Source organism: Entelurus aequoreus, linkage group LG18 (assembly GCF_033978785.1).
Source record: "Entelurus aequoreus isolate RoL-2023_Sb linkage group LG18, RoL_Eaeq_v1.1, whole genome shotgun sequence".
NCBI classification, from domain to species: Eukaryota; Metazoa; Chordata; class Actinopteri; order Syngnathiformes; family Syngnathidae; genus Entelurus; species Entelurus aequoreus.
Window position 1 is genome coordinate 7,459,370 of NC_084748.1, and position 17,500 is coordinate 7,476,869.

General features: G+C 31.0%; 1 protein-coding gene across 6 annotated transcripts in view; it reads left to right on the forward strand.

The window, feature by feature from the left end:
- Window positions 1-17,500, forward strand: part of cacna1ab (calcium channel, voltage-dependent, P/Q type, alpha 1A subunit, b) — a 302,834-nt gene that overhangs the window by 204,002 nt on the left and 81,332 nt on the right. For all 6 annotated transcript variants that reach the window (XM_062026422.1, XM_062026423.1, XM_062026425.1 and 3 more), the window contains 6 exons: window positions 682-842; window positions 912-1,049; window positions 4,117-4,318; window positions 4,390-4,554; window positions 6,284-6,394; window positions 7,755-7,838. In XM_062026422.1, the coding sequence (XP_061882406.1) occupies window positions 682-842; window positions 912-1,049; window positions 4,117-4,318; window positions 4,390-4,554; window positions 6,284-6,394; window positions 7,755-7,838 (861 nt within the window). The remainder of the gene's footprint in view (window positions 1-681; window positions 843-911; window positions 1,050-4,116; window positions 4,319-4,389; window positions 4,555-6,283; window positions 6,395-7,754; window positions 7,839-17,500) is intronic.

Here is a 17,500-nt window from a genome sequence, read left to right on the forward strand (position 1 = left end):
GGTCAATTAAACGCTCAAAATGTCCAGAAAAAGAGAACTTTCATCTGAAACTCGACAGTCTATTCTTGTTCTTAGAAATGAAGGCTATTCCACAAAATTGTTTGGGTGACCCCAAACTTTTGAACGGTAGTGTGTATATATATATATATATATATATATATATATATATATATATATATATATATATATATATATATATATATATATATATATAAAAGAACAATAGTGTGACAGTGACTTACACTTGCTTCACATCTAAAAAGCTTGACAACAAGGAGAAAAATAAGTCATATTTTAGGTTCATTTAAGAGTTAAATCAAATCTAAATAACGGACCACATATTCCAAGATATTATTTTTGAGTTTTTGAAATTCTTATTAAAATTACTTTTTTAAATTCTTAAAAGTTTTCTTAAAATATAATTTTTTTTATTTTTTTTTTAAATCTTTAATTAAAAACACCTACAATTCTTCCCAGAATTTTTCTAATTCTTCTTCAAATTCTCGAAATCTTAAAAACCTTCTTAAAATTCTTCAATTTCTTCCCTGATTTTCTGAAATTGTTCTTGGCATTTGTCTTCAATCTTTTTGTCCAAACAAATGTGGCTTGACTTAAGTATCGAGCGGCTTAAGTCCACCTTTTACAAGTGTTTTAATGATGCTCTTGGATCTCTCCTCCCAGGCCGTGTTTGACTGCGTGGTCAACTCCCTGAAGAACGTCCTGAACATCCTTATCGTCTACATGCTCTTCATGTTCATCTTCGCCGTGGTGGCCGTGCAGCTCTTCAAGGGCCGCTTCTTCTTCTGCACCGACGAGTCCAAGGAGTTTGAGCGCGACTGCAGGTGGGTCGGGAGGGCGCCCATCTCGTCTCGGCGCCCGGGCCTCACGTCTCCTGTCTGTCGCCGCCGCAGGGGCGAGTTCCTGGTGTACGACAACAACGAGGTGAAAGCTCAGAAGCGGGAGTGGAGGAAGTTTGAGTTCCACTACGACAACGTGGCGTGGGCGCTGCTCACCCTCTTCACCGTCTCCACCGGCGAGGGATGGCCGCAGTACGTGCACCGCAGTCTGTATATGGCATATCCAATATGAATTAACATCGAGCTAACGCATTTTGATGGAGCTTTTTAGCAACCAACGGCGTTTACTACGGCTTACATTGAACTTTAAAGGCCTACTGAAATTATTTTTTTTTATTTAAACGGGGATAGCAGATCTATTCTATGTGTCATACTTGATCATTTCGCGATATTGCCATATTTTTGCTGAAAGGATTTAGTATAGAACAACGACGATAAAGATCGCAACTTTTGGTATCTGATAAAAAAAAAGGCTTGCCCCTACCGGAAGTAGCGTGACGTAGTCAATTGAACATTTCGGCAAAGTTCCCTATTGTTTACAATGATGGCCGCCAGAAGTGAGAGCGATTCGGACCGAGAAAGCGACGATTTCCCCATTAATTTGAGCGAGGATGAAAGATTTGTGAATGAGGAAAGTGCAAGTGAAGGACTAGTGGGGAGTGGAAGCGATTCAGATAGGGAAGATGCTGTGAGAGCCGGGGGTGACCTGATATTCAGCTGGGAATGACTACAACAGTAAATAAACACAAGACATATATATACTCTATTAGCCACAACACAACCAGGCTTATATTTAATATGCCACAAATTAATCCCGCATAAAAACACCTAGGTGTTTGTTATCCTAGCTACTAGCTACTAGCTCGAGCTAGTTATATGGACGGGATTCCGTCCATATAACCCGCAATTACAATTCAAACACCTGCACAACACACACACTCACTCAGCCCAAAGGACCGTTCACCTAACCCAAGGTTCATAAAGCTTATATATTTAACCAAAGTTACGTACGTGACACGCACGTACGGGCAAGCGATCAAATGTTTGGAAGCGCGTGGGTGGGACCTGATATTCAGCTGGGAATGACTACAACAGTAAATAAACACAAGACATATATATACTCTATTAGCCACAACACAACCAGGTTTATATTTAATATGCCACAAATTAATCTAGGTGTTTGTTATGCTAGCTCCTAGCTATTAGCTACTAACTCGAGCTAGTTATAGCAAGCAATCAAATGTTTGGAAGCGCAGCTGTGTACTCACGGTATCGCGTCTGTGTATCCAAATCAAAGTCCTCCTGGTAAGAGTCTCTGTTGTCCGAGTTCTTCGATCTTGACTGCATCTTTCGGGAATGTAAACAAAGAAGCGCCGGCTGTGTACGTGTTGCTGCTGACTTCCCTCGCAAAATAGACCGCTTCGCACCGACAACTTTCTTCTTTGCTTGCTCAGCTTCTTTCTCCATAATGCAATGAACAAATTGCAACAGATTCACCAACACAGATGTCCAGAATACTGTGGAATAATGACATGAAAACAGAGCTACTTCGTATTGACTTCAATGGGAAGCCATACCTGTGTTCTTCTGGCTACGTCACGCGCATACGTCATCATACCGAGACGTTTTTAAGCGGAAGTGTGGCGGGAAATTTAAAATTGCACTATATAAGTTAACCCGGCCGTATTGGCATGTGTTGCAATGTTAAGATTTCATCATTGATATATAAACTATCAGACTGCGTGGTCGCTAGTAGTGGGTTTAAAGGCCTACTGAAATGATTTTTTTTTATTTAAACGGGAATAGCAGATCCATTCTATGTGTCATACTTGATCATTTCGCGATATTGCCATATTTTTGCTGAAAGGATTTAGTAGAGAAAATCGACGATAAAGTTCGCAACTTTTGCTCGCTGATAAAAAAAAGCCTTGCCTGTACCGGAAGTAGCGTGACGTCACAGGAGCTAGTATTCCTCACAATTCCCCGTTGTTTACAATGGAGCGAGAGAGATTCGGACCGAGAAAGTGATGATTACACCATTAATTTGAGCGAGGATGAAAGATTCGTAGATGAGGAACGTTACAGTGAATGACTTGAGAGGCAGCGATGGACGTATCTTTTTTCGCTCTGACCGTAACTTAGGTACAAGCTGGCTCATTGGATTCCACACTCTCCTTTTTCTATTGTAGATCACAGATTTGTATTTTAAACCACCTCGGATACTATATCCTCTTGAAAATGAGAGTCGAGAACGCGAAATGGACATTCAGTGCCTTTTATCTCCACGACAATACATCGGCGAAATGCTTTAGCTACGAGCTAACGTGATAGCATCTTGCTTTAACTGCATATAGAAACAAAATAAATAAACCCCTGACGGGAAGTATAGATAGAAAATCAACAATACTATTAAACCGTGGACATGTAAATACACGGTTAATGCTTTCCAGGCTGGCGAAGGTTAACAATGCTGTGCTAACGACGCCATTGAAGCTAACTTAGCAACCAGACTGCACAGAGCTATGCTAAAAACATTAGCTCTCCACCTACGCCAGCCAGCCCTCATTTGCTCATCAACACCCGTGCTCACCTGCGTTCCAGCGATCGGCAGAAGGACGAAGGACTTCACCCGATGCGTTTGGCGGCCCGGAGACGTAGGAAGTCAAGGTGAAGTCGGCGGCTAGCGCGGCTAGCGCTCCAACAAAGTCCTCCTGGTTGTGTTGCTGTAGTCCGCTGCTAATACACTGATCCCACCTACAACTGTCTTCTTTGCAGCCTTCATTGTTCATTAAAAAAATTGCAAAAGATGTCCAGAATATTGTGGAATTATGAAATGAAAACAGAGCTTTTTGTATAGGATTCTACGGGGTACCATAACTTCCGTTACTCGGACTTTGTCACGCGCATACGTCATCATACCGCGATGTTTCAGCCGGATATTTCCCGGGAATTTTAAAATGTCACTTTATAAGTTAACCCGGCCGTATTGGCATGTGTTGCAATGTTAAGATTTCATCATTGATATATAAACTATCAGACTGCGTGGTCGGTAGTAGTGGCTTTCAGTAGGCCTTTAAGTAGGCCTTTAACAAGCACGTTTTACTATTACAGTCCAAAATGTTGAAATGTGTCCTGTACACTTAATGGATGGCCCCAGCTTGACCCTGGAACAGACTATTTGTATTGCCAACGCTTTCCAAGTTTTGGACGGAAAGCGACTTTTCGAGGTTCCAGCCCACCAACCTCTCCCCTTGTGCAGGGTGTTGAAGCACTCGGTGGACTCCACCTACGAGAACCAGGGTCCGAGCCCGGGCTACCGCATGGAGATGTCCATCTTCTACGTGGTCTACTTCGTGGTCTTCCCCTTCTTCTTCGTCAACATCTTCGTGGCGCTCATCATCATCACCTTCCAGGAGCAGGGGGACAAGATGATGGAGGACTACAGTTTGGAAAAGAACGAGGTGAGCGGTCGCCCACGCGAGGTCCGCATTTGATGCATCCGGGAATCTTGACGGCCCGTTTTTTGTTCCAGAGAGCCTGTATCGACTTCGCCATCAACGCCAGGCCGCTGACTCGCCACATGCCCAAGAACAAGCTGAGCTTCCAGTACCGCATGTGGCAGTTTGTGGTGTCGCCGCCGTTCGAGTACAGCATCATGGCGCTCATCGCGCTCAACACCATCGTCCTCATGATGAAGGTGAGCTCCTCGCGGCGGTTCCGCCACGCCACGTAGACTTCACCGTACAAGAACTTGCCGCAGGACTCCATGCAAGTAACTCCAGTTCCAAAAGAAACCAGTGCAGACTTTCCACATTAAGCCTATTTCGCCAGCAGGGGGCGCCATCGTAGACACAAAGATGGTGACGAGACCATTTCAATTCTTATTCACATTTTTATTACAACTATTATTCCAACTCTTCAAATGTTTCTTGGAATTATTCTTAAAATACTTTTATATTTCCTAAAATTATTCTCAATTTTTTTCATAAATGTTTTTTTATTCGAAAATTGTTCTTTAAAATAAATGTTTCTAATTGTTCTTGTAATTTTTCTTTAAATTTTCAAAATTATTCTTTGACTTTATGAAACTTTTATTACTTTTTTTCTTCTTCTTTAAATGCTCAAAATTATTCTTAGAATTCTACCTAAAATAGTCTTATAATTATTTTCTGAGTTTTTCAAATTATTTCAAATGATATTCTTTTCTATCTTTAATATTCCAGTTTTTTATTTTTTTCAAATTCATCTTAGTTTTTGTTATCATTTTTAAAATTTGAATTATGTTCAAATCTTATTCAAATTCTGATTAAAAATATTAGAATTTGCTTTCTTAAAAAAAATTGAAATTCCTAAAATTTTTCAGTGTTTTAAATTATTCAAATGTCAAAAAAAATTTTTTTTTTTTTTTTTCAAAATCATTTTGTATTCTTTCTTTAAATTCCTAAAACAAAATGTTTTGTTGTTCGAATTTGTATTAATTTCAAATTATCCATAAAATTATTTTCAGTTTTCTGTTTGAATTTTTTTCAAACCCTCAAAATTCTTCACGGAATCTTTCCTAAAATATTCTTATAACTATTGTATGACTTTTACAAAAAAAATTTTAAAAACTCTAATATATTTTTTTTTTGTTCTAAAATTATTTTATTTTTTCGAATACATTTTCGAATCTTATTCAAATTCTGATTCAAATTCTTCAAAAAAAAAATCTGAAATTATTCTTAAAATATTTTTAAATTTCTCTGCTTAGAAATATGTTTTAAATTTAGTTCCTTAACATAATTCAAAAAAATAATTCTAAAATTATTCTTGAAATTATTTTTTTTCTAATTATTCTTTAAATTTTTTTGTTAAATTCTTAAACTTTTTTAAATAATTTTTCATATTCATATTTATTTTTTTAATTTGTTCTTTAAATTACTTTAAAATATTCCTAAAATTATTTTGGGATTTTTTTTTTTAGCTTATTCTTCAAATTCTAAAAATTAGTTGTAGAATTCGTCCTAAAAGTATTCTTATATTTATTTTCGAGCTTTTTTTAAGCTCTTTTCAAACTGTTATTCAAATTAGTATTTTTTTTTCAGATTATTTCTTAAAATTTTCCTTCAAAACACCTTAAAGTCTTCTTTGAATTTTCAGAAATTATGTTTAAAACTTTATTTAAATTATGATTCAAATTAAATTCATTAAAAATAATGATCTTTAAATTTTTCTTAAAATAAACTCTAAATACCTATGATAATATTATAAAAATATATAATATTAAGTAAAATATTAATAAACTTTAAACATTAAGTATATAATAAAACGGTATTTAATGTACTGTACTCTTAATTTTTTATGTGAATCAAGAAGAGCAAGTGGTCTCTGGTCCACTTGAAAAAGACCGAGTTCAGTTGAGTGAGCTTCTTTCTGTCTCGCCACAGTTTGACGGCGCCTCAGAGACGTACGACAACGTCCTGAAAAACCTCAACATCGTCTTCACTACTTTCTTCTTCATGGAGTCCATCCTGAAGCTCATCGCTTTCGGTCCCCTGGTGAGCATGCACGCACACACACACACACACACACACACACACACACACACACACACACACACACACACACGAACATTCTTGTATTTCTGACCTTATTGAGACTTACCTCTTTAGGACCAGCCTTTCTAGATATATAAAGATTTGTATTTTACAACATTAATAATATATACATACTATGCAAATATAAAAAAGCTTGTTGTGAAAAATGAGTTGGAATTTCACAAGAACAATTTAGAATTTTGGCAGTATTATAATAAAAGTTGTGATTATACTCAACGCAAGTCAAAGTTGTACAAGAAAAACTGAACATTTGTGCAATATTATGATAAAAGTTGGAATTTTACTCAATAACAGTCGTAATTTTACAAGAAAAGCTTAACATTTTGACAATTTTATGAAAAGAGTCGTAATTTTACTCGACAAAAGTCACAATTTTATAAGAAAACTTTAAAAATTTTTGGCAATGTTATAATAATAATCTGAATTTTACTTGGCAAAATGATGACAAAAGTCATAATTTTACTCAAAAAATGTCACGATTTTACAAGAACAACAACAACATTTGGCAATATTGTGATAAAAGTCAGAATTTTATATGACAAATGTCACCACTTTGCATTAAAAAGTAATAATTTTACATTAAAAAAAAAAAAATTACGAGAGAATATTGCAATATTACAGAAATAATATGAGAAATTGTTCCCAATTTTATAAGAAAAAAAGTCGACACATTGTGATAAAAAGACTGCTTTTAGGTAAAAAAAAAAAAAAAAAAAGTTGCATTTTTTGTTTGTAATACTTTTTTAATCTTTATTATTTACTTCAAGTTATGTCTCTATATACTTTTTTTTATTTATTTATTGTATTAATTGTGGCCAAAGGGGGTGCATTTTAATTTCTTACACACACTTGTTATTTCATATGTTGACCCGAAGGGGCGCACTTTTAAAACCGACACACAGTCAATTTAAAAAATTTACACCCTAATTTTGATAGATTTCACCACCAGGGGGTGCAAATGAGACATTCTCTATTAGATGCAATGGTTTTCCGTATAGGGACCATGATTTATGTCATCACTTGTTCACACCTCCTCATATGGAAGCTACTTTTCCTTGTTGATGTCCCAAGAAGGTTAGAAATGCAAGAACACACACACACACGTAGACTTCATTCATCATTCATTCATGAAGAAACTTATTTTGGTGGACAGATCTGGAGCGTCTTTTCGCTGTCCCCAAAAAACCCCCAAAGTGTGCACGGCAGTCACGCCATTCCCCCCCCGCCCCCTTGTGCTCTGTTTCCATGGCAACAGTCTTCGTCGAAACTAACGCTCTCCTTTCCCTCCCTCTCCGGACAGAATTACTTCAAAGACCCCTGGAACATTTTTGATTTTGTCTCGGTGCTGGGAAGCATCACCGACATTTTAGTCACGGAATTGGGGGTGAGTGACTTTTGAAGACGCGTCGCCGCCTGGTAGGTGACGTCTTGTTTGTGAAGCACGGCTAACGCTACGTTTACAAAACATGGATATGATATTGGGAACATGGACGTCCTCAAGAAGGAAGTGCAGAGCACACATTTAAGCTTAAATGGAATCAGCACATAAAACATGCTAATTCATTTTAGCCAATTTTGACAGCGTCCACTTAAGAGTCATCTATTTTGCTGCTTGTAATGTTTGTAATGTGCACACGGCGACTCCGCGCTTAATTGTACGAGGCGCCTTAATTGCAGCATTTCCGGTAATTGATTGACGTGGAAGATGTTTACGTGTGAAGTTGTTGTCTTCAACGAGGAAGTTGTCCCCTCACTTTTTTACACTTGTGCTTTTGAGTCCCTCTCTGGTGTCACGTGGGGGACGTGCGGCGCAGCAAGCGACATCTTCGATTAGCCGACGCCGCGCTGACGGCGCCCTAACTAAGTGTCCGCGGACTGCTAACGAGGTCGGAGCTGACAGAGCTCGTTAAGCCATCGTTGGCCGGCGTCTAATTGAGAGGCGGGGCCATCTGCAGCTCATTTCTGACCGTCCTGCAACACGTTCTGAAAATAATATCACGAAAAAAACATAATAAATTATCAATTATTTTTTAACACTTTTATCCCTTTTGGTTACCGAAAAATTTTAGTGGGATTTTTTTTCACTGCTCAAAAAAATAATAATGAATCAAAATCAATATTGTTATGAATTAGTGACCTATTTAAGGCTCCAATTACTTCACATCAAATAATCCACTGTGAAATTTTTTTGGGGTTAAATATTGCATATTTTGTCTATTTTCGATTAAAAACTGAATTTTCTTTAAGAAAAGGGGCATTAAACTAAATAAATAAATTATCAAATAATATAATATAAGCAGATCTGAAGTTGATCAGGAGCAACTGTAATTGCTCAAAAATAATAATGAATCAAAATCCGTGTTGTTATGAATTATTGACCTATTTTGGCTCCAATTACTTCACATGAAATATTCCACTTAGACATGTTTGGGGTTTTCTTTAACAAAAACAGGCATTAAACTAAAAAAATAATAATAATTTAAAACAAATAATAATACAACTTTATATTAACAGATCTGAAGTTGATCTAGAGACTTTAAGCTTTTAAAGTAAATTAATAAAAAAAGTAATGTATGACTTATTTTTAACATTTATAAGTCCCTTTTTGATCTAAGAGAATTTTAGTGGGATTTTTTTTCACTGCTCAAAAAAAAAAAAAAGAATCAAAATCAATATTGTTATGAATTAGTGACCTATTTAAGGCTCCAATTACTTCACATCAAGTAATCCACTGTGAAATTTTTTGGGGGTTAAATATTGCATATTTTGTCTATTTTTGATTAAAAACTGAATTTTCTTTAAAAAAAGGGGCATTAAACTAAATAAATAAATTATCAAATAATATAATATAAGCAGATCTGAAGTTGATCAGGAGCAACTGTAATTGCTCAAAAATAATAATGAATCAAAATCCATGTTGTTATGAATTATTGACCTATTTTGGCTCCAATTACTTCAAATGAAATATTCCATTTAGACATTTTTGGGATTTTCTTTAACAAAAAACGGCATTAAACTAAAAAATAATACTAATAATTTAAAACAAATAATAATAAAACTTTATATTAACAGATCTGAAGTTGATCGAGAGACTTTAAGCTTTTAAAGTAAAACTCTTTTTTTTAAAGTATTGTATGACTTATTTATAACATTTATGAGTCTGTTTTTGATCCAAGAGAGTTTTAGTGGGATTTTTTTTTAACTGTCATTGCTCAAAAATAATAATGAATCAAAATCAATATTGTTATGAATTAGTGACCTATGTAAGGCTCCAATTACTTTTAATTAATTTTTTGGGGTTAAATATTGCATATTTTCTCTATTTTCGATTAAAAACTGAGTTTTCTTTAAGAAAAGGGGCATTAAACTAAATAAATAAATTATCAAATAATATAATATAAGCAGATCTGAAGTTGATCAGGAGCAACTGTAATTGCTCAAAAATAATAATGAATCAAAATCCATGTTGTTATGAATTATTGACCTATTTTGGCTCCAATTACTTCACATGAAATATTCCACTTAGACATGTTTGGGGTTTTCTTTAACAAAAACAGGCATTAAACTAAAAAAAATAATGATAATTTAAAACAAATAATAATACAACTTTATATTAACAGATCTGAAGTTGATCTAGAGACTTTAAGCTTTTAAAGTAAATTAATAAAAAAAGTAATGTATGACTTATTTTTAACATTTATAAGTCCCTTTTTGATCTAAGAGAATTTTAGTGGGATTTTTTTTCACTGCTCAAAAAAATAATAATGAATCAAAATCAATATTGTTATGAATTAGTGACCTATTTAAGGCTCCAATTACTTCACATCAAATAATCCACTGTGAAATTTTTTGGGGGTTAAATATTGCATTTTTGTCTATTTTCGATTAAAAACTGAATTTTCTTTAAGAAAAGGGGCATTAAACTAAATAAATAAATTATTAAATAATATAATATAAGCAGATCTGAAGTTGATCAGGAGCAACTGTAATTGCTCAAAAAATAATAATGAATCAAAATCCATGTTGTTATGAATTATTGACCTATTTTGGCTCCAATTACTTCAAATGAAATATTCCATTTAGACATTTTTGGGATTTTCTTTAACAAAAAACGGCATTAAACTAAAAAATAATACTAATAATTTAGAACAAATAATAATAAAACTTTATATTAACAGATCTGAAGTTGATCGAGAGACTTTAAGCTTTTAAAGTAAAACTTTTTTTTTTAAAGTATTGTATGACTTATTTATAACATTTATGAGTCTGTTTTTGATCCAAGAGAGTTTTAGTGGGATTTTTTTTTTAACTGTCATTGCTAAAAAAAAAAATAATGAATCAAAATCAATATTGTTATGAATTAGTGACCTATGTAAGGCTCCAATTACTTTTAATTAATTTTTTGGGGTTAAATATTGCATATTTTCTCTATTTTCGATTAAAAACTGAGTTTTCTTTAAGAAAAGGGGCATTAAACTGAATAGATGAATTATTAAATAATACAACATAAACACATCTGAAGTTCATCAGGAGCAACTGTAATTGCTCAAAAATAATAATGAATCAAAATCCGTGTTGTTATGAATTATTGACCTATTTTGGCTCCAATTACTTCACATGAAATATTCCACTTAGACATGTTTGGGGTTTTCTTTAACAAAAACAGGCATTAAACTAAAAAAAATAATAATAATTTAAAACAAATAATAATACAACTTTATATTAACAGATCTGAAGTTGATCTAGAGACTTTAAGCTTTTAAAGTAAATTAATAAAAAAAAGTAATGTATGACTTATTTTTAACATTTATAAGTCCCTTTTTGATCTAAGAGAATTTTAGTGGGATTTTTTTTCACTGCTCAAAAAAATAATAATGAATCAAAATCAATATTGTTATGAATTAGTGACCTATTTAAGGCTCCAATTACTTCACATCAAGTAATCCACTGTGAAATTTTTTTGGGGGTTAAATATTGCATATTTTGTCTATTTTCGATTAAAAACTGAATTTTCTTTAAGAAAAGGGGCATTAAACTAAATAAATAAATTATCAAATAATATAATATAAGCAGATCTGAAGTTGATCAGGAGCAACTGTAATTGCTCAAAAATAATAATGAATCAAAATCCATGTTGTTATGAATTATTGACCTATTTTGGCTCCAATTACTTCACATGAAATATTCCACTTAGACATGTTTGGGGTTTTCTTTAACAAAAACAGGCATTAAACTAAAAAAATAATAATAATATAAAACAAATAATAATACAACTTTATATTAACAGATCTGAAGTTGATCGAGAGACCTTAAGCTTTTAAAGTAAAACTTTTTTTTTTAAAGTATTGTATGACTTATTTATAACATTTATGAGTCTGTTTTTGATCCAAGAGAGTTTTAGTGGGATTTTTTTTTTAACTGTCATTGCTCAAAAATAATAATGAATCAAAATCAATATTGTTATGAATTAGTGACCTATGTAAGGCTCCAATTACTTTTAATTAATTTTTTGGGGTTAAATATTGCATATTTTCTCTATTTTCGATTAAAAACTGAGTTTTCTTTAAGAAAAGGGGCATTAAACTGAATAAATAAATTATTAAATAATACAACATAAACACATCTGAAGTTCATCAGGAGCAACTGTAATTGCTCAAAAATAATAATGAATCAAAATCCATGTTGTTATGAATTATTGACCTATTTTGGCTCCAATTACTTCACATGAAATATTCCACTTAGACATGTTTGGGGTTTTCTTTAACAAAAACAGGCATTAAACTAAAAAAATAATAATAATATAAAACAAATAATAATACAACTTTATATTAACAGATCTGAAGTTGATCTAGAGACTTTAAGCTTTTAAAGTAAATTAATAAAAAAAGTAATGTATGACTTATTTTTAACATTTATAAGTCCCTTTTTGATCTAAGAGAATTTTAGTGGGATTTTTTTTCACTGCTCAAAAAAAAAAAAATGAATCAAAATCAATATTGTTATGAATTAGTGACCTATTTAAGGCTCCAATTACTTCACATCAAGTAATCCACTGTGAAATTTTTTGGGGGTTAAATATTGCATATTTTGTCTATTTTCGATTAAAAACAGAATTTTCTTTAAGAAAAGGGGCATTAAACTAAATAAATAAATTATCAAATAATATAATATAAGCAGATCTGAAGTTAATCAGGAGCAACTGTAATTGCTCAAAAATAATAATGAATCAAAATCCATGTTGTTATGAATTATTGACCTATTTTGGCTCCAATTACTTCACATGAAATATTCCACTTAGACATGTTTGGGGTTTTCTTTAACAAAAACAGGCATTCAACTAAAAAAAATAATAATAATTTAAAACAAATAATAATACAACTTTATATTAACAGATCTGAAGTTGATCTAGAGACTTTAAGCTTTTAAAGTAAATTAATAAAAAAAAGTAATGTATGACTTATTTTTAACATTTATAAGTCCCTTTTTGATCTAAGAGAATTTTAGTGGGATTTTTTTTCACTGCTCAAAAAAAAAAAAAAGAATCAAAATCAATATTGTTATGAATTAGTGACCTATTTAAGGCTCCAATTACTTCACATCAAGTAATCCACTGTGAAATTTTTTGGGGGTTAAATATTGCATATTTTGTCTATTTTCGATTAAAAACTGAATTTTCTTTAAGAAAAGGGGCATTAAACTAAATAAATAAATTATTAAATAATATAATATAAGCAGATCTGAAGTTCCATCAGGAGCAACTGTAATTGCTCAAAAAATAATAATGAATCAAAATCCATGTTGTTATGAAATATTGACCTATTTTGGCTCCAATTACTTTAAATGAAATATTCCATTTAGACATTTTTGGGATTTTCTTTAACAAAAAACGGCATTAAACTAAAAAATAATACTAATAATTTAAAACAAATAATAATACAACTTTATTTTAACAGATCTGAAGTTGATCGAGAGACTTTAAGCTTTTAAAGTAAAACATTTTTTTTTAAAGTATTGTATGACTTATTTATAACATTTATGAGTCTGTTTTTGATCCAAGAGAGTTTTAGTGGGATTTTTTTTTTTAACTGTCATTGCTCAAAAATAATAATGAATCAAAATCAATATTGTTATGAATTAGTGACCTATGTAAGGCTCCAATTACTTTTAATTAATTTTTTTGGGTTAAATATTGCATATTTTCTCTATTTTCGATTAAAAACTGAGTTTTCTTTAAGAAAAGGGGCATTAAACTGAATAAATAAATTATTAAATAATACAACATAAACACATCTGAAGTTCATCAGGAGCAACTGTAATTGCTCAAAAATAATAATGAATCAAAATCCATGTTGTTATGAATTATTGACCTATTTTGGCTCCAATTACTTCAAATGAAATATTCCATTTAGACATTTTTGGGATTTTCTTTAACAAAAAACGGCATTAAACTAAAAAATAATACTAATAATTTAAAACAAATAATAATAAAACTTTATTTTAACAGATCTGAAGTTGATCGAGAGACTTTAAGCTTTTAAAGTAAAACTTTTTTTTTTTTTAAGTAATGTATGACTTATTTATAACATTTATGAGTCTGTTTTTGATCCAAGAGAGTTTTAGTGGGATTTTTTTTTAAACTGTCATTGCTCAAAAAATAACAATGAATCAAAATCAATATTGTTATGAATTAGTGACCAATTATTTTTAATTAATTTTTTTGGGGTTAAATATTGCATATTTTCTCTATTTTCGATTAAAAACTGAGTTTTCTTTAAGAAAAGGGGCATTAAACTGAATAAATAAGTTGTTAAATAATACAACATAAACACATCTGAAGTTGATCAGGAGATTTAAGCGTAAGTAAAAACAAAAAAAAAGTAATGTATGATTTGTTTTTAACGCTTTTATGAGTGGGGCCCTTTTGGATCTATAAGAATTTTTATTTTATTTTAACAGTCATTGCTCAAAAATAATAATGAATCAAATCCATGTTGTTATGAATTTTTGACCTATTTTGGCTCCAATTACTTCACATGGAATATTTCACTTAGACATTTTTTGGGCTTTACTTTAAAAAAAAAAAAAAAACAGGCATTAAACTAAAAATAATAATAATAATTTAAAACAAATAATAAAAAAATAAATAATTAAATAAATGTATGGCTCATTTTTAACACTTTTATGAGTGGCACCTTTTTGGGTCCCTAAGAAATGTAGTGTGATCTCTATTTTAGTTGCTCAAAAATGAACATTAAATTAAGATCCACGTTATGAGTTATTGACCTATTTTGGCTCCAATTACTTCACATCAAATATTCCACTTTAAATATGCACATTTTGTGTGTTTTTTTTCATAAAAAAGGGGGTTTTCTTAAATATAGAGGGCATAAAACGTTTTTAAAAAAATATTGTTTTCATTAACCAAAAGGGCAGGGAGCGTTAAAATAATATTAATATAATAAAAAGGTTTTAATCGTTGAAAGTTTAAAAAAATTATAAATAAATAAATGTATGGCTCATTTTTAACACTTTTATAAGTGGGACCCTTTTGGGTCCCTAAGAAATGTAGTGTGATCTCTAGTTTAATTGCTAAAAAATTAACATTAAATTAAGATCCACGTTATGAGTTATTCACCTATTTTGGCTCCAATTACTTCACATCAAATATTCCACTTTAAATATGCACATTTTGTGGGGGGGTTTTTCCATAAAAAAGGGGGTTTCCTTAAACATAAAGGGCATAAAAAGTTTTTAAAAATATATTGTTTTCATTAACCAAAAGGACAGGGAGCGTTAAAATAATATTAATATAATAAAAATGTTTTAATCGTTGAAAGTTAAAATAATTAAATAAATGTATGGCTCATTTTTAACACTTTTATGAGTGGGACCCTTTTGGGTCCCTAAGAAATGTAGTGTGATCTCTATTTTAACTGCTCAAAAATTAACATTAAATTAAGATCCACGTTATGAGTTATTCACCTATTTTGGCTCCAATTACTTCACATCAAATATTCCACTTTAAATATGCACATTTTGTGGGGGGGGGGTTCCATAAAAAAGGGGGTTTTCTTAAACATAAAGGGCATAAAAAGTTTTTAAAAATATATTGTTTTCATTAACCAAAATGGCAGGGAGCGTTAAAATAATATTAATATAATAAAAATGTTTTAATCGTTGAAAGTTAAAATAATTAAATAAATGTATGGCTCATTTTTAACACTTTTATGAGTGGGACCCTTTTGGGTCCCTAAGAAATGTAGTGTGATCTCTATTTTAACTGCTCAAAAATTAACATTAAATTAAGATAAACGTTATGAGTTATTCACCTATTTTGGCTCCAATTACTTCACATCAAATATTCCACTTTAAATATGCACATTTTGTGTTTTTTTTTTCCATAAAAAAGGTTGTTTTTTTAAAACATAGAGGGCATAAAACGTTTTTAAAAAAAATATTGTTTTCATTAACCAAAAGGGCAAGGAGCGTTAAAATAATATTAATATAATAAAAAGGTTTTAATCGTTGAAAGTTAAAAAAAATTATAAATAAATAAATGTATGGCTCATTTTTAACACTTTTATGAGTGGGACCCTTTTGGGTCCCTAAGAAATGTAGTGTGATCTCTATTTTAATTGCTCAAAAATTAACATTAAATTAAGATCCACGTTATGAGTTATTCACCTATTTTGGCTTCACATCAAATATTCCACTTTAAATATGCACATTTTGTGTTTTGTTTATTTCCATAAAAAAGGGGGTTTTCTTAAACATAAAGGGCATAAAACGTTTTTTAAAAAATATTGTTTTCATTAACCAAAAGGGCAGAGAACGTTAAAATAATATTAATATAATAAAAATGTTTTAATCGTTGAAAGTTAAAAAAAATTATATATAAATAAATGTATGGCTCATTTGAACACTTTTATGAGTGGGACCCTAAGAAATGTAGTGTGATCTCTATTTTAATTGCTCAAAAATGAACATTAAATTAAGATCCATGTTAGGAGTTAGTCACCTATTTTGGCTCCAATTACTTCACATCAAATATTCCACTTTAAATAATTTGGGAGGAAAAATTGCACATTTTGTGGGTTTTTTCCATAAAAAAGGGGGTTTTGTTAAACATAAAGGGCATAAAACGTTTTAAAAAATATATTGTTTTCATTAACAAAAAGGGCAGAGAACGTAAAAATAATATTAATATAATAAAAATGTTTTAATCATTGAAAGTTTAAAAAAAAGTATAAATAAATAAATGTATGGCTAATTTTTAACACTTTTATGAGTGGGACCCCTTTGGGTCCCTAAGAAATGTAGTGTGATCTCTATTTTAATTGCTCAAAAATGAACATTAAATTAAAATCTATGTTATGCGTTATTCACCTATTTTGGCTCCAATTACTTCACATCAAATATTCCACTTTAAATAATTCTGGGGATAAATCATTGCAAATTTTGTGTTTTTGCTATTAAAAAAAATATTGTTTTCATTAACACAAAGGGCATAGAACGTAAAAATAATATTAATATAATAAAAATGTTTTAATCGTTGAAAGTTAAAAAAAATTATAAATAAATAAATGTATGGCTCATTTTTAACACTTTTATGAGTGGGGCCCAAAAATGTTGTGGGATTTTTTTTTTAAACTGTCATTGTTCAAAAAAGAATAAAAAACAATGTTGTTATGAATTATTGATCTATTTAAGGCTCCAATTACTTCACATCAAATATTCCACTTAAAATAGTTCTGGGGATAAATAATTGCATAATTTGTGTTTTTGCGATTAAAAAAGATATTGTTTTCATTAACAAAAATGGCATAGAACGTAAAAATAATATTAATATAATAAACATGTTTTAATCGTTGAAAGTTCAAAAAATAAATAATTTAATAAATGTATGGCTCATTTTTAACACTTTTATGAGTGGGACCCAAAACCTAAGAAATGTAGTGTGATCTCTATTTTAATTGCTCAAAAATTAACATTAAATTAACATCTATGTTATGAGTTATTCACCTATTTTGGCTCCAATTACTTCAC